We start from the raw sequence: 22,814 nt of genomic DNA, 5'->3' as shown, positions 1-22,814 counted from the left end.
ATATATACTGTATGTGTGTGTCATTATTTATACGTAATAAATATACATAGTACACACACATATTTTATAAAAGCCAAAACTTTTATTTTGCATGCGATTAATTACAATTAATCGTTTGCACAAATTTTATTCAGCAAGGATGCATTCAGTTATATATACACACACACACACACACACACACACACACACACACACATGTTTGTTTTTGTGAATTGTGGGGACTTTCCATAGACTTCTATAGATTTTATACTGACCAAACGATATTGTCTATCCCCTAACCCAACCCTAACCCTAAACCTAGCCCTCACAGAAAACATGTTTGCATCGTTACACTTTCAGATAAACATCATTTACTATTTTTAATAATTTTTTAACATTGTGGGGACTGCAGGCCGGTCCCCACAATGTCAAAAATTTCAGGTTTTACTATCCTTGTGGGGACATTTGGTCCCCACAGTGTAGCAAAAACAAGTACACACACACACACACACACTTCTGTTCAAAAGTCTGGAGTCGGTCACATTTTTTAAACTTTTTTTTTCTTTTTTGAAAAAGTCTCTTAAACTTGTCAAGGCAACACTGTAAAAAAATCCATAAGAATAGGGTACAATGCACTGTTAAACTATTAATATATAGGAAGTGTGCATTCATTTGCTCAAAAATACAGTAAAAACATTACAATTGTGAAACGTTATAACAGTTTTCTCTTTCAATATATTTTAAAATATTATTCATTCTTTTAATGCAAAGCTGAATTTTCAGCATCATTTCCCCAGTTTTCAGTGTCACATGATCCTTCAGAAATCATTGAAATATGACATTTTGTATTACTATAAATATATATATATATATATATATATATATATGTGTGTGTGTGTGTGTGTGTGTGTGTGCGTATAAAGTGTTCATCTCAGATATCAGGTACACTGTGTTAATGGTTAAAAACCCCTGATGTGACATAATCAAAAACAGAATGTTAGAATTATATACTCAAAACATCTCAAAACATGCCTCTGCAGTTTGAGAATGACAAGGCATTAAAATTCACTGAGTAAAATATTTAATCACAGCAACAGTACACTACACAATTTCATCAAAAGAGACAAAAGTTTCATAAAGACAAAGGGTTTGTAAATTTCAGTATTTTGTAGTTGTCATAAATGGTGTGGACTGCTGAACCTACATGTCGACTATCAGCAGGCGGTTTGGAGTATCAGTGTCTGTACGGCTCTCACCCTCAGGGGCACGCGGCGTGGCCAAAACTGGCTGTGACTGGATGACCCAGACACACACACAGACGCGCACATTCCGAAACGCTGGCCGATAAAATCAATGAGGCTGGCCGAACAGCAACGGGTTTGCATGTGCGGAGGCTGCAGTAGGTTAGCTCAAGGCAGAGGATGGACTGGTGCGATAGTAGACGGCAATAAAAGAGGAAGACGCCGCCCGGCATCACAGCGAATGGCCTGATCGCTGGGGCAAGCGGGGATTTAATGAATCCTCATTCCCTCACCACCTCTTGTTCAACCGCTCTCTCTTCCAGTCACTATCTCTCTCTCATTTTCTTACTCCAAACACGACAATCCATCATAGGGCTGGCAGGGGGGATGGGGCACATGCCACTGAAGCCTGAGGCACTGGGCATAGAGCACACACACACATGCACACACACACACACACACGAGAGTCCAGGCCACTGCTTGTGTCACCTGATATGACATCGCTTAGCCTATAGAGAGCCCACGCACACAGCCGAATGGCCTATGATCATAATAGCAAAGACCATGCTCTGCATTATTGATATATTTAGACCACAGTTGTCCTGTAGGTCATGTGAATTGCATCACTGTGTACCGTGCCGGATTCCCAGCATCACCAGGACCACAGCAGCCGCTCATTGAGCTTGAGAGGGGTGAAATATAGGATGAGCCTGCATGTTGTGATAGAGATCAGTGGAGCTCAATGGAAATAGGTGAAGGATTTTGTAAAGGAGACTTAAATAAAGTAGGTATAGTAAGTAATCTGTAATGATATGGGTGTTTTAAGGCATTAGCAATATGTAATGGTCTTGAATGGACAGATAAAACACTTATTGTAACAGAAAGAGGTAAAAACAGGCAGTGATTGTGACAGGGCGTTGGAGTAATTCCAAGTTTATCTATTAATGTAATGATTTCTAGGCTAGTAATGAAAAAAAGTTGTGAGGAGCTGTAGGGCCCGTTTCACACTAGCCACATAAGCAGGGTGTTTTTTTCAGAGCAGAATCTATTTTTGCTGGGCTGTTCATGCTGAATTAAAGTGACAGTGCAATGTTCATGGTCAAAATAAACATGGGCTGACACAAAAAGTACCATAAAAGCATGTAAGAGAAGTGTACTGTGTTTCACAGCCACCATATGACACCATTGTAGCAGCAGTTGCAAAACTGACCAAAGCATCCCTAGTGAAAAATAAATACATTTAAAATGCATTTATTTCATGCCAGATTTATTACAAATATGTGTACATATTATGTACTTTAAAAAACTGCAATTGTACTTTTTGTATACTTTTTGTACTTTTAGTATACTAAACTGGTATACTTAAAGTCTGCTAAAATGGAACAATTAATTTAGTGCTTAGTGCACTTTAACTGTGCAAAAGTAGTATTTAAGTCCAACTAAAGATATACTGAAGTATTTTTGATTGTGCTGAAGAGGAACTATTGCAAGTATATCTTAGGTACACTTTAAATATTTTGCATTTAAGGACAGATATCATTTAAAGATCATACAATTCTCATCAGTATCATTAAAACATCAAAATTTTAGGCTTAATATTAAAAATGTGTATTGTGCACAAGTAGTACTCAAAATAAAATTTAATTACAATTTTTATATCAGTAAGTCTCGAGCGATACGTCAGCAAATATGTTAACAGACTTGAACTATACTTAGTATAAAATAAATGCATTTTCAATCTATTACTTTTTTTACTAGGGATGTTTAAATGACTACAAGTAATGTTTAAGTTGAAGACTTGTATTCTCATACAAACTACACTACACAGCATGTTATATGGTTCAACATGTTATGTGGGGTATGCCGGCAACTCTAAACAAAAGCATGTAGATCGAGGACTGCACATTCAGCAGCGGTTCAGTTGCGTGCATGAAACACCACCAGTATGAAAACAAAAAAAAGTTCACGTGTTGCTTTCGCTCTGTATATGCATATGGTGTGAAAATGGGTCACAGCTCTGTTTTTGTAGGATTTTAGGGGGAAAATAATGCTAAATGCAAATAATACTGCAGCTACATTTAACAACATAAATAGGCTTTCAAAAGGAAGGAGAAACTGCTTCCCATGTCTTTTATTGTTAATGTCATTGGCAATGCATCAAATCAAACTCTGGTATTTTGCTGCAAATTGTCATTACCATTGTTCATTTACGTGTCTCTTGGTAAAACAAGCTAAATGTTGTTTTTTATAGTTTGTGTAACATCCACTCATCCTTTTGTTAACACTTAAGATTTTCAACTATTATCGTACTTTCCACTTGAAGAGTTCACCCAAAAATGAAATTGTCTGTCATCATTTACTCACCCTCCTCTTACTTCAAATTCTCATTTGCTGAGAAGAAGGTTTTTTGAAGAATGTCGGTAACCAGACAGTTGACGTTAGCCATTGACTTCAACAGTACTTTCCCATACTAAGTCAGTAGCTACCAAAAACTGTTCTGTTAGCAACGTTCCTCAAAATGCCTCTTTTTGTGTCTAACAGCTGAAGGAAATTTTAAGAAAATTATAAAATGTGGTGTGATGAAGGGTCATTCTCAGCCATTGTTTTAAATGATTTTTTAAATCATTTTATCGGAGAACATTACAAATCAGACTAAAATTCTATCAAACAGCGTGAAGTCTGAGTGTACGATTAATTATATTCCTCATACATACAGTTTCCTGAAAACGACCATGAAGCACATTTTTATAGCATTTAATGACAGCTTTTGTAATTACTGGCAGGGACCAGCAGATTGTGGACCAGAGTGTGTAATGTAGATCTGGGTGATGTCATCATGCAGGGACTACAGAGGCACATCAGCTTCTGGAGCTTTACCCGGTTGTGGCTAGAAAGGGTACAGCTCTGACCGGAAACTAACAATGAAATGAATTGTTATTGGATTGATTTTTTTAACATCTACACCCACCCCAACCCTAAACAATTTTATTGTTGTACAGTGTGACAAAAATGACATTAGATTGATGTGCGCATGCCCAGTAGCTAGAGCTGTATTCCTTCTAGCCTTAACCGCTTTACCCTCACATGCTGTATCAAGTGGGCTGTCTTGCATGCTTATAATTGAGGTACTTCCTACTTCCAAAGTGTTTTCACTATAACTGTGTTTTCTTAAGAGCAATACTCACCACTTGCTTACAATTAACTGAAGTGTGGACTGGTTTATGCACAAGTACTGTCAATGTGATTGTGTCTGTTCACACTTTACTCAGAAAAAACTGTGACAAGAAGAGCTTAAGCTTTGTTCAGAGAAATTGCACTTTCACTGATAAAATGTATTAATATTAGAGCCATACAGAGAGAAAATGTTGGGTTGGATTGGTGCAGGGAGACAAATATACTTCACACTTACTGAAAGATTTAAAGGCTTTTCTGATAGAGTATGTGCATAGTGTGTAATATCAAAATAATATCAAAATAGACTAAGTATAGACAACCAACATGACCCATCTACTATCTAAGCCTCTCTAATTGTGCAACCAAACAAATCTTGAGTGTCCTGCCATGAACGTCACAGGCTATTTCATGATAAAAATAGTCCAACTTTTAAAAACCAGTCACAAAACCTTGCTTTATGTTCCCTTCTTCTGCAACCTGTGTAGATGTTATTGAACGCCAGAACACATCTTGTGTGAACACCCCTTGAAAACCGTTCAGGTCTATTTAGGGTCAAATGAACCCAAAATCAACCTAATTATACAGTTCTGCCTTAAGACTGATTCATTGACTAGTTTTCAGACAACCCACAGACTAGTTGGTTTTGTAATGCATAAAAAAATATGTAATTTTGCACATTCTTAATAGGTAGATGGGTGATGATAGAGTTACAGTGTGTGTGTGTGTTTATGGTGAGAGGGCAAGATGCTGGGGCAGGGCTAGATTAATAAGCGTTTGTAGTATTCAATCAATGTGCCTGCAAGCTAAAGCACCTGATTAGCATGACCCTGTCCTGCACATCAGCACATTCAAGCCTGTGGGAGGCTGATTAAGTGTGAATGCTAATTTTCTCCCACAATGCTGTCAATGAGCGTGAGAGAGAGAGAGTGAAGAAAAGACTGAGAGCAACGGATAGAAGGAAAGTTCAAAGACAGCCACTGTCAAGAAGAAAGTGTATGTATTCATGTCAGTGTGAGAGAGCATTACATATGCTCCATGTGTAGCAGCTCAAGCCGTTGGTCACATATTTCATACATGCAGCTTATGCATCGAGGATCAAGAGGAATCAAGGTTTAGTTGGTTAGCATTGCCCAGTTAACCCCTGTTAAGTATCAGAACTTAAGGTGAATGGGAATGCTATCAGAAAGCTAAACCTGATGTCCTGTGTTTTGAAAGCCTCTCATCATTATGTGTATGTCAGCCTCAAGGGTCTGCTCGAACCGGCAGCATTGTGACCTCAGCTTAAATAACAAAAATGACCTCACAGATAATCTCCAAACCGCCTTTCTGATCAGATCTTCCTCTCTTGTCTTCTATGGGACAAGAACCTCCGTTCACACCCTCTGATGTATGCTAGCCATTAGCAGGGCGAGAGGTGAGAGTGCTAATTTGGCCCAGATCATTGTTAGCTGTGAGTCTGGGAGTGACAATACGTTCTCCACGCACTGTGTGCTACAGCGTCGCTGCCGAAAGCATGAGGGTTGTTTATTTGAAAAAGGGCTACTTTACAATGGACATTTTATTAGACAGTTAACAGGGTTGTGTGACATTCAGAATTGAATTGAGAAAGACTTTTAAATTCGAGCTGCATTTGAATTGGAGCAGCCAATATGGGGCACAACAGCAATTCTCATTTGAACGCAATTTAAAATTAACTGAAATAATGTTATGACTATTTTTTTTACTAGAACCAAACTTTGAATGCTGGCATGACAAAGCCTTGTTTAAAAGATTTAAGTGTTTAAAGCTGATTTGAAGGTTTATTAGACAGAGAGAGATGGATAAATGGACGGATGGACGGGGGATGGATGGAAAAACATTATGGGCAGATGTACGGACAGCAGAGATGGCAAAAGTACACACAACCTTCAAGTAGAAGTACAGATACTCATGTTTAAAAATACTCTGGTAAAAGTAGAAGTACTGACTACACTTTTTTACTTAAGTTAAAATAAAGAAGTATGGGCTTAGACATGTACTTAAGTAAAAAGTACCCATTACTACTACCTGTGTTAGGGTCATACTGACCCATTAATACAAAATAACTTACATTTAAAATTTGTTAGTTAATGAATGTATCAAGGCCAAACAACCACCATATGGAACAGGGCCGGACTGGGAAAAAATTTCAGGCTGGGAAATTTCACACTCATCCAGGCCATCCCATAAACCCACATCCCATAAATTCTGAAAACATGGACAACCCTATCACATTTAAATAAATGTTTAAACCTTAGGCTGGGGCCATACAAAATAAGGAAAAGGCTCTCTCTTGAACTTCCATTTTCCTTTTCGGTCTCTTCATTTTCCATGATATCTCTCTGCATCTCACTTTGTATGTGTTTTCTTTTTCACTAATTTTCTTGTACCTGTCACTTTTCGCATCAGCCATTTACTGTTATGAGCAGAACTGTCTCCACCTTGCTGCAAAACAACCACCTCTTTATATTCTATTTGCAGTAACAATTTTATTTAAGTTCAATGTAAAGTATCACATTATGACCAGATGTTGATGTTTTTATCTTAATATCGCTTAAATACTATAGATTTAACAAAACTGTATTTTCTAAATTGCCCAAATGTCAAAATTAGTACAATACTGATTACATCATGACAATATCTTCACAGAATAATCCTAATACTGAACGTGTTATTACATTATCATGAGTCATATTTTTCTCTTACCAAAATTAACCATGGTTTATTCCATGGTTTACTACAGTAAAAGTATAGTAAACACACTTTTTTTTTTTTTTGGCAGATTGATTACAATCTGTTTTAATTTACAACCATAGTTTTACTACACATCTCATGGTTAGTGTAGCAAAACCATGGTTCATTTGTGGTTACTATGGTTTAACTATAGTAACCATGGATTCTGGGTTTAATTTTCATAAGGGTTGTGTTGTTATCTGCCCTAGCTCCCTCTGAACGCATTACAAAACAATGTTTTATAACATTTGTTTGCTAAATTACTACTGTAACTTTACAGTTGATAATAATGATGTCCTTTAGCATAGAGTATTTTGAGTGGTGATAATAATTTAGTTTAGTTTCGTTTATAGTAACACAGCTGTAGTTTTGTCTTTGTTTACTTAGCATTAAACTGCTAGCAACTCTTAGCAGCCCGTTTACAGATGAAACTGACCTGTCCTGAACAGGTCAGTAGTTTTGCCTCTATGATCCACCTGGGCGCTTCCACTCCATTTTCAAGTCACTTGCAATGATTACTCTGATAAAAACCGTTTGGCGAAGACACAGAGCGTGCATGAGCCATATTGTGTTGCCTAACTGATCCATGATTTACTATAGATTTGTTATCGAATGGTGATCCACCAAATGCTGATTAAAATAAAGTAACAAGCCTAGTTTGAAAATTTAAGAAGTAGAAAGTACAGATAATTGTGTAAAAGTGAGTAAAGTAGGTGAGGAGTAAAAGTGAAAAGTAGTCAAAAAACGAAAATAGTGAAGTAAAGTACTGATAACAGAAAATCTACTTAAGTACAGTAACAAAGTACTTGTATATAGTTACTTCCCATCTCTGACGGACAGAGATAAATGGATAAATGGATGGGGATGGAAGGATGGGTAAACGGACGAATGGACAGGGGACAGATGTACGGACAGACAACGGATAAATGGATGGATGGACGGACAGAGATAGATTGTTAAATGGACTGATGGATGGATAGATAGAGTAAGTTCCACTTCCTGTCACTTGAATTCAAATTCCAATGTGACTTCCTGTGGGACGTGACTAATTTTAGTCATGTTCCAACACATGAATGGACCCTTCGTCGGGAGTTTGACTGACAGACGATCTGACCAATCAACATCAATCATAATGCAATTTTGTCCGACAAACAAACCAGAGAGAAGAGTAGATAAACATTAGTGAACTTGAAAAATGCTGTGTATTGACTTCTTTCCTTAGTTAAAACAAATACCTTTTGATGTTTATTGACATTTAATTCATGCTGTAACTAGTAAAGAGAAAGAGGTGACCAATTCACGTGCTACAGCGATCTGTCACACATTAAAGAGCCACAAAATGGTATTTATTGTTTAAATTTTCTTTAAAAATTACAAAATTAGAAAGCTGAGACTTTGTTTCATACCAAAGGTAACCTGTCTGTCTGTTGGCGTGTTGTCAATGTCCTCTTTTCTCTGCAATGTATTTTTTACTGTGTGAGAGCATGATGTGTAGCGTCATAATGCCATGCCTTGTCAGATGTAGCAACAGTAACTTAGCAGGGCAGGTCAACTGAGAGAGATTCAAGTTTAATTGTGTTTTTTCCCCAAACCCTGATTGTTCTAGTAGAATAACCATAATCCTAAAACCAATAAACAATAAAATCCTTGCAAAGATTTAAAAAGCTCCTGTGAATAACATTGTAGAACTGCTAATAAAATGGTATCAAGGTATTATTTTGGACATCTACCATAGCATTGCTGTGTCCATGTTATTCTTTGAAATACCATGGCCCATAAACAGGATAATCATTCAGCACTGTGGTATATATATATTAAATCATCATGGTATTACCTGATAGCACACAGCCCAGGCCCAGTACTTTTTATAAGGGTAGATTAATTTTTACAGTGACCTCTTTGAAAAGCATAAATGAAAGAACGGACTGGTAATATAACTTAAGCAATAGCCCTGACTGTGTGCAGCTCTGAGACTGAGAACAACCTCTGATAAAAGCCCCAGTTCACCAGCACAGAGCACTTCAATAGAAGGCGGCATAACAAAAAACACTGCTGCTTTGCTCCTCTCTTTTCCTTGCTTCAGGCTTGACTTGCCCCTGACTCCTCTCTCCTCTTCGCCTATTCCACCATGTTAATAACAACCCCGCAGGCAGTGTTTCTGCCCCTGACAGACCCTCAAACGCTACACTGGGCTTGTGTGAAAATTTCCCTGTGCTCCGTGCCAGTGTCATGCCTGGGGAGTCCGGGCATATTGCCGAAAGAGACGCGCTTACCCTGGGGCATCATTATCAGTCCAGCTCCCCAAGAAACCTCCACCCTACAGTGTTCAGTCCACAATAGCCTCACAGTCTCAAGTGCAAAGCATAGAAGATGAAGAAAATGTACATATTCATGCATATTGTAAAGTGAGAAGCCTGTGTGTTTGATCGCTTATTACAGATTCAAGCCAAAGTCACAACAAATGTGAAACATGAAATGGATCATAGACATCAAGTATATGCACACCAAGACTAAATGAATATTCACAGGGCTAAATTATAATGAAATTCACTCCTGTACACTAGGTGGCACTGACCAGCAAATACATTTAGTCAATTTACAACAGGTGCATGCAACTTTCAGCTTATGGGATGTCAAAGTGAACATTTTAACATGCTTAATGGCATTTCTTTCTAATACCTGTGGAAAATATGAAAGATTACCTTCATAAATTACTGAGGAAAATTATTATCTTAATTGTTGCGGATTTACACTTCCCTTGCTTTAATGCAGTTAGAAACAGTTGTTATTTTCTGTTAATAAGAGGAGTACAGGAGCACTTGCAGGACACAACTCTGATATTTTTTTAAAGGGCATTTATTATTTACATACATATTTATACCATTTAAAAGTAAGATTAGGATTTTTTAAAACTTTTGAATGGAGACTGTTATTCTCAGTAAGGCTGCATTTTTGATCAACGGTAAAAACAGTAATATTGTAAAAATAATTACAATTTAAAATAATTTCTACTATATTCTACTATATTTTAAAATGCAATTTATTTCTGTGATGTCAAAGCTGAATTTTCAGCATCATTACTCCAGGCTTCAATGTCACATGATCCTTCAGAAATCATTCTAATATGCTGATTTGCTGCTCAGGAAACATTTATTATTATTATCAATGTTACAAACAGTTGTGTTGCTCAATATATTTATGGAAACCATAATACATTTTCCAGGATTTGATGAATAGAAAATTCAAATTCAACATTTATTAGCGTTTATTTGCAATAGAAATAAAGTTTTTATTGTCACTTTTGATAAATGTATTAGCTCTTTGAATAAAAGTATATGTGCAGTTAGGATAATAAATAAAATAAAATAAAATAAAATATGTGTATATCACCATACGCTGAAAAGAGACCAGGTTTACCAAGCATTTATGTCATCCAGCAAAAAGTCAGTTGCAGCTGCTCTAGATCAAAAGCTCATATCTCATCGGTCAGTCAGTTTTCTTTAATGGACTAAAAACTAAAAATGGACTGCATGATGTAGAACAGAAACCCATTGTATCTACTCTAAATCTTGTTTGCAGTGAAAATTCGCCAACAAATGTTTGGTCTCTGTGTGAAAAAGCCCTCAGGCTGGTCGGTCTCCGGCTGTGATCAGTGCAGGGAGCCTGGGGAGAATCTGCTAAACTCTCTTCCTCCTCCAGAGCCTCTGCAGCCATGGATACAGCGCTGCCGCCTGATCCGAGAGGTCAAAGCCAAGGTCACAGAGCTGCGAGTGCGCCAACTTGAGATTTTTATGAGTGAAAACGTGTCTCTATGAGCCCACGTGTGTCCACAGGGCTGATTAGGAATGTATGAAGTCTGTGTGTGAGATTCACACCATTTGTATGAACATCTACAACCTGTCCATCTCAGCCTCTCACTGACCATATAGAATTTTAACTCTAAGAACATAGCATATTCTTTCTCCTGCTACATTAAAGCAAGAAAATGTTAGCTGAGACTCCCATTGACAGTAGCTGAAAATCAACACAGCATTCTGGTCTCCAAGGACACTTCTGTCACCTTCAAGCCTGTCGTTTTAAACGCTTGTGTCAACAATCAATAGATTTAGGTTATTATCTTTTCCTTTCCCACTTTCACATCCTGCCTCACATCCTTTCCTGCCCCCTTCCCTCCTGCCTTGTGGTGTCTTTGTGAATGAGGCTGATGGATGAGAAGGAGTGGTGTGTCTTCTCTGTGCTGTGACTGGTCATGTCAATATCCTCGGGTTAATGTGAGATTGGGGAGTGTGTGTGTGTAAGAGAGAGTGTGTGATTTGGGAGAAGGTTGTTACAGGGCAAGAGGACTGGGGTCAGCACCCAGCACACCTTAATATTTAATCAGACCATTCCCAGCAACTCTACACCCTACAGAGAGAGGGATGAGAAAAAGAGAGGAACACAGGATAAAAAGAACCCGCAAGGACATCTAAAAAAAAAAATCCACCTTTATTTAGTTGCAAACAGCATCCAAATTTAACCTTTCTGCCAATGGCAGCGTAATAGAGAAAAATTACAGGCCATGAAATGCTAATGCTGTCAGCTGATTAAAACTTTGATCAGTGCAACCTAATTAATAAAATAATATGCTGATGAGTTCATCAAATCAAATCACAGCTAACTGCAAATAGTAATATTTGCTAACCCTAGGCATCCAAATAAAGCCAATTTAAAAGCATTACATTATTTTGGCATACAAGTCAAATCTGCAATAAATAATACAGAGCCTTTATATTTAAAGGCATCTAAAATATTATATAGTTTGCATATATAGTGAATATTTCTGACAAACAAATCATTCTCAAAATGGACCTTAGTCTTGGTTGCAAATGAACAAATCACAAACAGATTTAGATGTACAAATGGCAATTTCTGGCCTCGTATGGTTTTACTAGTGGAACATCACGGTGGGAAAAGATAGCAGAAGACATTGAGAATTATTAGGGACTCGGTTAGATTGAGTGGATATAGAGAAAAACAGAGGGAAAGAGACAGATAGGAGGGGACGGAACAAAGCACGAGAAAATTAAAATGCCGTTCATCACTTCGAGTGAAGTCTCGTTTAGGTTTCTCAGAGAGGGAGAGAAGAACTGCGGCAAGTGCACTAGAAAAATCTCACCTTATATAACATGCAGCAAATGAGATACGGCCATTTAGCGCAGCGCATATCCAATGCATTTCCAAAGTAAAATATTCATAAATGAACAGTGTACGAGCTTGTATGTATCTTAAACACTATGAGCTGAAATGTACCATACATACATTTGTGGTGGCTGACTTTGGCTTTATATGTGATCTGCAGCAGATTGCACAAGTACAGTGGTTTAAGGGTGGAGGTGAGGGCAGGATAGTAGGGCAGATGACCTTCTCAGGGGGAACTTAAGTCCCCACTTTAGCCAGGAAGAGTTCATAGTACTGTCATGCTGTTCACACATCAGCATTTACAGCGCAGTAGAGAAAAAGAGAGAGGAAAAAACTGCTGAGCTTGCGGACTAGATGGAGTGGTGAAAATTTAACTAACCTGATGAAAGCATAACTTTGCATGTCAAGTATTTTAAAAAAGAGAGAGAGACAGATAAAGGAGGAGAGGTAAGAGATGAGTACGCAGTAAGAACTGAGAAAGGAGAAAAAGGACAGACTATATGATGTAAGCAGAGTAAAGTTTAAATTATACTTCAGTTTTGACATGCACATAGTATGTGTACAGCCAGACACATAGCCTTACAAAGTATACTTTAATACAATGCAATGCAGGAACCCAAGCACTCAACACGTGAAAATTAAAAATTTTAAAAATGAATTGAAATTCATATTTGTCCAGCGTCTGCACTATTTCGCTCCAGAAATTATGAATGATAAAAGTGTTTTTGTTTTCATTTAAACTTGAGTCTTATGTCTGACTCTATTAATTCATTGCGTCAATGCAGGCGTCTATTGTTGTTGCCGTTTCCAGTAGTTTGTTGTTGTTCTTTCTATAGACAAAACACCTCAATCACTTAGAAGACATTCTTGTCCACGTCCCTGTTACAGCATCAAAACAATGGTGGTCAGACTGTTACAGCTCATCAGGGCGGGTCTGAGGTAAGACGCTCATGTCAATCAACTATCGTGGGAGCGGCCTGGGTCTGTGTGACATCACACAGACAAGAAGCTGAGAATGTTTTGGAAAAAGGGGATATTATTTTTAGGGATTAAAAAAAAAAACCACTGCATGGATTTTTAGCATTATAGGATGGATGTATACACACACTGCCAACACACATTTATTTTCAAACAACATGTGAAAGTGAATTTTGCATCCAAGTCTTCAGCCTAAATCTATTAACCCTTTGCATCAACGCAGGTGTCTGTTGTTGCTGTTTGCAGTAGTTTGCTGTTGTTCTTTCTGTTGACAGAAACATTTGTCTGTACACGTACAGTATAAGCATACTATGCTGATGATAAAATGACATCATGTACACTTTAGGATTGAAATGGATGGTTGGAAAATCATTTTCTGCTTTGAGCCAAGAGGCAGAAAGCCAAAGTTTGAGTAACTACTGTAAATGCTCCTCTGATCATTTCAAACTAGCAAAAATAATATGGTAGCGATAATAATACAGCATCATTCTTCCTATAAACCCATAAATTATATATTCAATACAAACAAAGAAACAAAGACATACTTTGATGATGCCATAATTGAGTGTGGAATCATGGGAGTTGTCGTCTTCATCCCCAGAGCCAATGCAATCCGTCAGCACTTGGGCAAAAATCATGTTCATGGATGAGCTAATGTGTTAAGGATTTATTAAAGGGGTCATCGGATGCAAATTCTGCTTCTGCTCCTACCGGCCATGCATATGTGGAGTAAAGCAGCAATGTTTTATCATACTAGATGCATTTGAGTGTGTTGAAAGTTGGGTTATAATGCTACTCTGTGCGTTCATCTCCTGTCTAATTAAATGCATAACATATTAAATCAACTTTGGTGTTTCCATGTTTTCTACAAAATAAAACCAGAAATTGAGGATGTATGACGTTATTGACAGGCGACAAAATGGCACGGTCTGTTGCACTCGTTGAATTCTTATTTTTCTGGATTTAAACATTCTTGGAATAATTTGGGATAATGTAAGCACACAAGTCAACAAAATATATAACCCTGTTCTACTGGTTTTTGGATATTTTAATTTAAAAATCATACATATTATGCCTTTAAGAGGATTGTAAAGTCTATGAGTCTTAATGGGATAGTTCCACCAAAAAATAATAATTTCTCATCTATGTCATTCCCAAATGATCTGATTTTGATCACTAAAGGAGACATTGTGAAGAATATTTCTAGCAAATGAAACTTAGCATGTCAACTTAGTATTTCAACTTAGTATGCACCATGTTTGATCCTAAACAGCACTAAACAATACTGGCTTTTGCTTTAATATGTTTCAGTTGTATACAGAAGGAAAATATTTATGACAGAGGAAAGATTTAAATGAAATGTGTCTGTAATTTTGAACTCATACAAAGCTACCGTATAGCTTCAGAAGACTTGGCATAATAAATAAATAAATAAATAAATAAAAAAAAATAGAGGAAAACTGAGATGATTGGTACTTATTTGGTACTTTTATGGAGCATTTTTTGGGGTCATTATAGGTTTCCTGTAGCCCCAGTATCATGGGTTTAATTCCCTGAGAAAGTATGAAAATGCATACCTTTAATGCAGTGGAAGTTGCTTTTGAATAAAAGCATCTGCCTAATGTAAATATAAAATGTCAATTTGTAGCTTAACACCTTCTAGTTACTGTGTGCTGTCATTGTATGGAAAAGATCAGCATTAACATTCTGCATCTCCTTTGTGTTCCATGGAAGAAGGAAAATGGGTCTAGAAAGACATAAGCATGAGAAAAAGATGACAGAATTGTCATTTTTGCATGAACTGTCCCTTTAAGCTGCACAAACTTTGAGTTGAAGAACTAATTGGTGAGTTGAAGGCTTGGCAGTCTGTCCTAAAAACATTCATTAACACGTTCACTTGTCATTTCATGGCTCGAATGAAGCCAACTCCTGTTGAAGTCTCACTACAAACATATTTTGTTAAAGCGTGTGAATAGCAGCATCTGTAAATGTCTCTGGTCCCGTTCAGTCATGGAGTACGAGAGTGTTTGTGTTAGGCACAAGTGTTTGGTGAGACTCTTGACCCGGGATTGCTCTTCCACAATTTTAAAGGGTGTGGGAGCTGTTTACTCTACTGGCAAAGTGTTGATTGGCTGTACTCAGTGTGCTCAGAGGAGAACAGCTGCTAAAATCACCCAAAATGACAGCTTTCTTCATCCATCTCGTTCGCTCTCTCACTGCCTTTTACACAGATTCAACAAGTAACAGTCTGGAATTCAAAACATCTTAACCCACCTTTTTTTCTCTCTCTCCATCTGTAGGAGCCGTACGAGCGTCTAGTATCTTCCCCATCCTCAGCGTCATCCTGCTCTTCATGGGCGGCCTGTGTATAGCTGCCAGCGAGTTCTACAAGTCCCGTCACAATATCATCCTCAGTGCAGGAATCCTCTTTGTGTCTGCAGGTGAGTCTATGGAATGAATCAAGTAAACAGTACACCTGTAAGGATTCTTACTGGATTCTACTTAAGAATTCTTCTTCTACTTAAGACCATTTTAAAACTTTGTTGAGCCCCTGCAGGTCACTGACAAGCATCACACACACCGTTTGGAAAAACATTACGCATCATGCTCACATAATACAACTCCTACAACAGCTGCACATCTTAAATGTAGTATTATTTCTCACAACACAGGTTTTCAGTTTTCAGCTTAATGCATTAAAGGAGAAGTTCACTTCCAGAACAACAATTTACAGATAATGTACTCACCACGTTCAAACCTTTCTTTCTTCAGTCATAAAGAAATTTATTATTTTATTTTTTTTGAGGAAAACATTTTAGGATTTTTCTTCATATAATGGACTCATATGGTGCCCGGAGTTTGAACTTGCAAAATGCAGTTTAAATGATCCCAAATGCGGTTGTAAACAATCTCAGCTGAGGAAGAAGGGTCTTATCTAGCGAAACCATCAGTTATTTTCATAAAAATAATACAATTTATATACTTTTTAATGTCAAAAGTTTGTCTTGTCTTGCTCTTCCCGACCTCTGTTTTTTTCTGGTTCATGACAGTTAGGGTAAGTCGAAAAACTTCCATCTCATGTTCTCCCTCAACTTCAAAAATCGCCCTATAATCGCTGTTTTACCTTTTTTGTTAAGGGTGTTTGATCATCTTTGCATGTTCACTTTGCAAAACTGGGTCGGTACTTCTGCAGCGATGTTTACACAGAAAGTTCATAAACATTGTCAAAAAATAATGGCATACATGGAAAAACATTACTAATTTGTTTGTCATTTTCAACCTCATCTTACTCATGCTAGCACAAACTATTTCCAGCATCATATAGCCAGTCAATTTTACCAAGGTGACAAGTTGACAATCAGAATTTGCAACTGAAGGTAAAAGAAAACCTGATGTTTAAAGAATTAGTTCACTCCTGAATTAAAATTTCCTGAAAACTTACTCACCCCCTAAGTGATCCAAGATATTCATGTCTTTCTTTCTTCAGTCGAAAAGAAATGAAAGGTTTTTGTTTTTTTTTCATATAGTGAAGTTTCAGTGCAGCTTCAAAGAGCTCTACATGATTCCAGCTGAGGAATAAGGCTCCTATCTAGCGAAACAATTTTAAATAATTTTTTATGCGTTTTAACCACAAATGCATGTAGAGCCCTTTGAAGCTACATTGAAACTGCAATTTGGACCTTCAACCCATTGATCCTCATTGAAGTCACTATATGGAGAAAAATCCTGGAATGTTTTACTTAAAAATTTCTTTTTGACTGAAGAAAGAAAGACATGAACATCTTAGATGACATGGAGGTGAGTACATTATCAGGAAATGTTAATTCTGGAGTGAACTAATCCTTTAGGCATGGTTTAGTTTAGTCAACTGGCCTAAAACTCTCTCACGTGGGCCCTCAATACTGTTTAGCAGTGCAATTCGGTATAACAAACATTTTCTGAAACCAACAGCTTTGGCCTTAATGCCCAGATCAGCACAGTATCACTTAGACACAAAGTCTTGTGCTCGACTTTTTCGAACAAGCTGCCTCAGTGCTATACAGTAGCCAGTTAGCGAGTCGATTTCTTTTTCTCTGTCTCTCTTTGGTCCTGATTCTGTTGCTAGGCTTAGAGAGGCCGTTTGGGATTAAACTCTAAAAATATGGTGTCCCTGACACACTTTCCCAGTGATCCATCATGGTGGTTTCACTCTGTCACAGACAACTTCACCAGAGTGTGACTGAAGTCAGCAGTGAGCCACAGATCATGTTCCTGTGAGGTCACCCACTCCAGTCTCGGTTATAAGCTCACTTCTTCACTCTCATCTCCTCATTTACTTGCTCACTCTGACAAATTAAGGCACTCAGCGTTTAGTTTATGGCTAAGGGGTTAAGGATATTGTGAAACCAGCTGTGTTAACCTTACCATTTAGAGGGCAGTTACACTTTATTTTGTAAGGCAGAGATGACAGTAAGGTTCTGCCATCCCCAGCTACATCCAGAGTCTAAAATTAACTTTTTGCCAGATAGTAGAGAAAGTGTATCAGCTGTGAAACTCTATTTTCAACTACTGTTATTTAAATTGTATAGTTTTGTAATTAAAATGGGCTCATTTAAGCCATTTCACTCTTTGTTTCATCCACAGTGAAATGATTCGACAAAGACAAACTTCTGATGATAAACTCACCACTGAGGTTTAATGTTTACGACACAATGTATTTTAACGTTTTCTTAAAAAAATATTTTTATATCTTTCTATGACTTCACCCATGTGTAATATTGCAAATCTTATGTTTAAGATCTATTCAAGAACACAAACATTCATACAGACAGTAGCTTTAATAAACCTCTTCTATAACTGTTTTTGAATTAAAGTTCATTTAAAAATTTTTGTGGTTATTCAAGTCAAAAGTTTTGTCCGACAACTCAATTTGTGCCCGGGTTGAAATGTCAAAATAGCTGCTGTTCACCATGTATTGAAGCCTACGGCCTCCTAGCATTAGCATTAAATATACAACTTTATTGAACACAGTTCATTCCTATGTGATGAGGTGGACATGCTGTCCTGGACAAAACATCTCAAACATAAAAACCACAGCAAATACGAGAGTCAAACTTACCTTTTAAAAATGGCTCCTCTGACGGCCGATGTCACTTCCTTAAGGCCTTGTCCACACTAATACGTTTTCGTCTGAAAACGCATCTTCTCTCCGTTTTGGCCTTCCGTCCACACTGAGACAGCGTTTTTGGTCAAGGAAAACTGAGCTTTTAGAAAATGCTCTCCGAAGTGGATAAATTTGAAAACGCAGTTTTCGCGTTGCAGTGTGGACTGTGAAAACGATGACACATGTTTAGTCATGTGACACATATTGTACTAATAGATATCCATGTTTATACCGGTAATTGTGGCTGTTATGTGCTATTCACTTTCACACTGCTGCTAAATATATATTTGTACACTCTTTACATTACAGTCCTAAAAAGATGACAGAAAATGTACTCACAGTTGCTATCCTGACTCCTGCAACTAAACGTGAGGGCAGCTGCTTTTTAGATCATACATGAGAGTCAGTGAATGATTTCCGTAAATAAAATGATCCTGCCAAGAATTGCGTGAAAGTGTATTATGTCTCTTCCGTCTGTATCGTCTCAGTGGGTTTTTATGCATGCGCAGTATGGGGAATTTAACGTTTTCCTACGTTTCCGTATGGATGAAAAACTTTTGGAAAACGCTAGTGTGGACGAAGAGCATTTTAAAACGAAAAACAGTTTTCAAATGTATCCGGATTAATGTAGACGTAGCTCATATCATTTAAAGGGGCAAGCCACTGTTAAAATAAAAGTAAATAAGAGGAGAATAAGAGGTGACGTCCTTCATTTGGACAAATAGTTATATAAAAAAATGTCCTGGCTCTTCCACTCTTTATAATGGCAGCGAATGGCTGTTGAGATGCTATAGTCCAATAGAGTCCAATAAAGTGCATCCATTCATCATAAAAAGTACTCCACATGGTTCCAGGGGGTTATTTAAAGAATTGAACTGTTTAAGAAACCATCCATATTTAAAACATTCCTGTGGATGATGTAGGATGCAGGCGCAGTGTAAGCTTCTGTGAGAATATGCTAGTCACGCAAGACGTGAGAACCAAGTTTTGGAGCCGTGAGAGACACTTTTTATGATGGATGCTCTTTATTGGTCTTCTATTGGACTGATAAATCTCAACAGCGTTGACTGTGTTTCATAGCATTTTATTTACATCTGCTTACACAAAGCTGTTGAGCTTGCTAAGGCCACATTTGACTGCTTATGACAGCCACAGTCTAATAGATTACCCCCTAGATTCAATATGAAACTCTTACTAAAACAAAATAGTGATCATAATAATGCTGAGGCTGTGTCGTTTTTAAAAAGTCTTTAAAGTATGCCACCTTGCGCATATGACCTGCTCTGTACTATTGCGTCTCTGGACCGGAGCCAAAGTCCGAAGTAGGCTGTGCTTGCTGCTGCGGTTTGCGTGACACAACGTGAAACCAGACCTCATTTGCCCTCATCGAAAGCATATTTACACTGTCTGAATCATTCCCTATCGCCTACATTGTGCACTACATGCCATTCACCATACAGAAAATACTAGCTCTGTGAACAAGTGACCCATCTCAGCTGCAGATTCAGAATCTACTTATAGTGTAGGGGGCGGGACGCTTCGGATTCTAGAGAGCATTTGATTGGACAGAAAGTTTGCTAAACAGCTGAAGTGCAAGGTGATGTCATCAAAATCATTGATCCATATTGGCGAAAGTTAGAGACTGCCGGTTTTAAATGCTTATATCTTTTAAACGCGAATTTTGATGTTCTTTTGGAGAACACTAGCTTAACCTTAAAACTAACATATTCATACTAAAAGCCCAAAAACTTTCATTTTGATTTCATGAGGACTTTAAGGGTCAAAGAAGGTTAAGGATAAGGGGTACCTTTTGAAAGGGTACCACCCCAGTGACAGCTTTTCTACCTTTTATTCTAAAAGTGTAGATTGTGAATAAGCATTTTAGCCATGGCTATGGGGTTAACATATCTCTTCTCTTCCCGACAGGCCTCAGTAACATCATTGGCATGATCGTGTACATATCAGCCAATGCGGGGGATCCCTCAAAGAGCGACTCCAAGAAGAACAGCTACTCGTACGGCTGGAGTTTCTACTTTGGTGCTTTGTCCTTTATCATGGCTGAAATGGTGGGCGTGCTGGCCGTGCACATGTTCATCGACCGGCACCGGGAGCTGCGGGCGGGCGCGCGGGCCGCAGATTACCTGCAGGGCTCGGCTATCACGCGCATCCCCAGCTACCGGTACCGCTACCGGCGCCGCTCCCGCTCCTCATCCCGCTCCACAGACCCCTCGCACTCCCGCGACGCCTCGCCGGTGGGCTTGAAGGGTTTCGGGGCTCTGCCCTCCACCGAGATCTCCATGTACACACTCACCCGTGGGGGCGACACCCTAAAGGGCGGCCACGGCACCCCCACCGCCACCTACAATTCGGAGAGAGACCACAACTTCCTGCAGGTCCACAACTGCATCCAGAAGGACCTGAAAGACTCATCCCACACTAACACAGCCAACCGACGCACCACCCCCGTATGAGGCACAACCTCCCCCCGTACAGATAGCAGGGCGAAGGAGACGGGAGCAGGGCAGAGGAGGGGCGGAGGCCCGAAATATTACAGATCAAACTTCATGTACCATGCGTTTTCACGATTCGGAGGAACCGGGAGGATTTTTACGTTTCGATCAAAGATTACACATGTATGCATGATTTTGCCATTTGCCATTGACAAAATGAGACGGGTTTGAAACAGAGAGAGGCTCTAAGAGATATGCAGAAGGGTTCTTTCGGCCCGTGACACGGGAGCTGTAGCTTGTGGCACTGATTTGACATGTTTTGTTAAGGAAGCATTTCACCACCCATCGGTCTACGTGGATCAGCAAGCTACTGCTCCCTCATAAGTCTTCTTCCCCTCTACACTATATTCATCATATTTATTTATTTGTTCATTTGTTACTTGCATAAAAAAAAAAAAAAACTGTGAACCACTGCAGTAAGGTATTCAGTAAGAAATAGCCCGGTCTGCAATCTCTTACAAAAGGTACGATATATATACATATAGTATATATATATATATATGTATATATTAATTTTATAAATAAATTAACATAATAATCAAGACTTTTCTGAGGCAAAAAAAAGTCAAACCGCTGTTTGCTGGGTAATGATCTGTTGGAAGAGAGACTCTGTGTTCCTGAGCTGCGACCGTAGCCGGACGACGGACAAAATCACGGAGGATCTTCACCGCAAAGCTGCTGTAACACGAGACTGACAAAGACGTTCAACCTTAGACAAAATTCTATTCTTTTAAAAGAACCTTCTCATCTTTTTCTCAGTCCCCGTTTGCTTCCTTTTTTTTCTCTACTCTCGCATTCGGTCGTCATGGGAGCGAACGACAGAAAAACAAAAGCGAACCCCTGCGCTGGCACGAGCAACAAAAAGGGGGTCAGAGTTCGCTGAAAGACTCCAGAAACGACTGCCAAGACGAAAAAAAGGAAGGAGGAGGGGGGAGGAAAAGAAGAGGATGCTGAACTCTAAATAAATACTTGCAAGAACGCAAGCGACAAATAAAGTACGAAATATTACGAGAAACGAAGCTAAGTGACTCACGAATACAAAGATTAAATGCATGCTATAAATTTACAGCAAACCTGCTCTTGAAACTTAAGTTTTAAAGGATAATGATAATTATAAAGGGAAAAGCAATGTTAAAAAAGTTAAATATTAATGTTTTGTGTACTCTTTCTGTTTTGGTTTTTATTATTATTATTAATTATTATTATTATTATGATTAATCATTATAATAATATACTTTGGTGATAAACCAAGCAAACAAATGATGACAAAACTGCTTTTTTTAAATTCTGAGTTCTTTGTATCCACGTGCATTTCTTTTACTCATTTCTTTTTTCTCAGAATCACACGCCTTAGTCATTTCGTATTTCTTTGGATTCATTTTCAACGTGTCGTTTTATTTGAAATTAAATCTAAAGGTGCCAAAACAGAATGACTGATCCTAAACTTGGATGCATCAAGTCCTGATGAATAAACAGACAAACCCAAGGGGGAACAAACTCGCTACTGCTGCTTCTCTGTGTTTGCAAACCCTCACGCACCTGACGGAGTCTCGAGCGCCATTCAAACCAGCAGGAAGGCAGGCCGTGTTGTGAGCGAGCACGAGGCTTTCCAAATGAGTCAGACGTGAGTAAGTAACAGTAGGGAAGTGAAGTAACAGGCCACGTAATTACTCATCTGTTCCAGGCTCATCTATATGTGGGAAACGGTCTCTTAAGTATGTAATGTATCTGTTGCGCTAATAATGAGTGTGAATGGTTCGGCATGATTTGCTTTGCCCTGGTGGAGCGAACCCAAGAAAAATGGAGGGGGGAAAAAAAGAAAGCGCCTTGTGACAAACAAAACACAGGTCTGTAGTAAAA

At 38.3% G+C, this 22,814-nt stretch overlaps 1 protein-coding gene across 1 annotated transcript in view; it reads left to right on the top strand.

Moving 5' to 3' along the window:
• Nucleotides 1-22,451, top strand: part of cacng2a (calcium channel, voltage-dependent, gamma subunit 2a) — an 82,474-nt gene extending 60,023 nt beyond the window's left edge. Inside the window, exons 3-4 of the mRNA XM_051106269.1 lie at nucleotides 15,602-15,742; nucleotides 20,371-22,451. Coding sequence (XP_050962226.1) covers nucleotides 15,602-15,742; nucleotides 20,371-20,915 — 686 coding nt within the window. The 3' untranslated portion in view covers nucleotides 20,916-22,451. The remainder of the gene's footprint in view (nucleotides 1-15,601; nucleotides 15,743-20,370) is intronic.
• The last annotated feature ends 363 nt before the right edge of the window (nucleotides 22,452-22,814 follow it).

Source organism: Labeo rohita, chromosome 3, assembly GCF_022985175.1.
Source record: "Labeo rohita strain BAU-BD-2019 chromosome 3, IGBB_LRoh.1.0, whole genome shotgun sequence".
NCBI lineage: Eukaryota > Metazoa > Chordata > Actinopteri > Cypriniformes > Cyprinidae > Labeo > Labeo rohita.
This window is presented reverse-complemented; position numbering and strand designations above follow the sequence as displayed.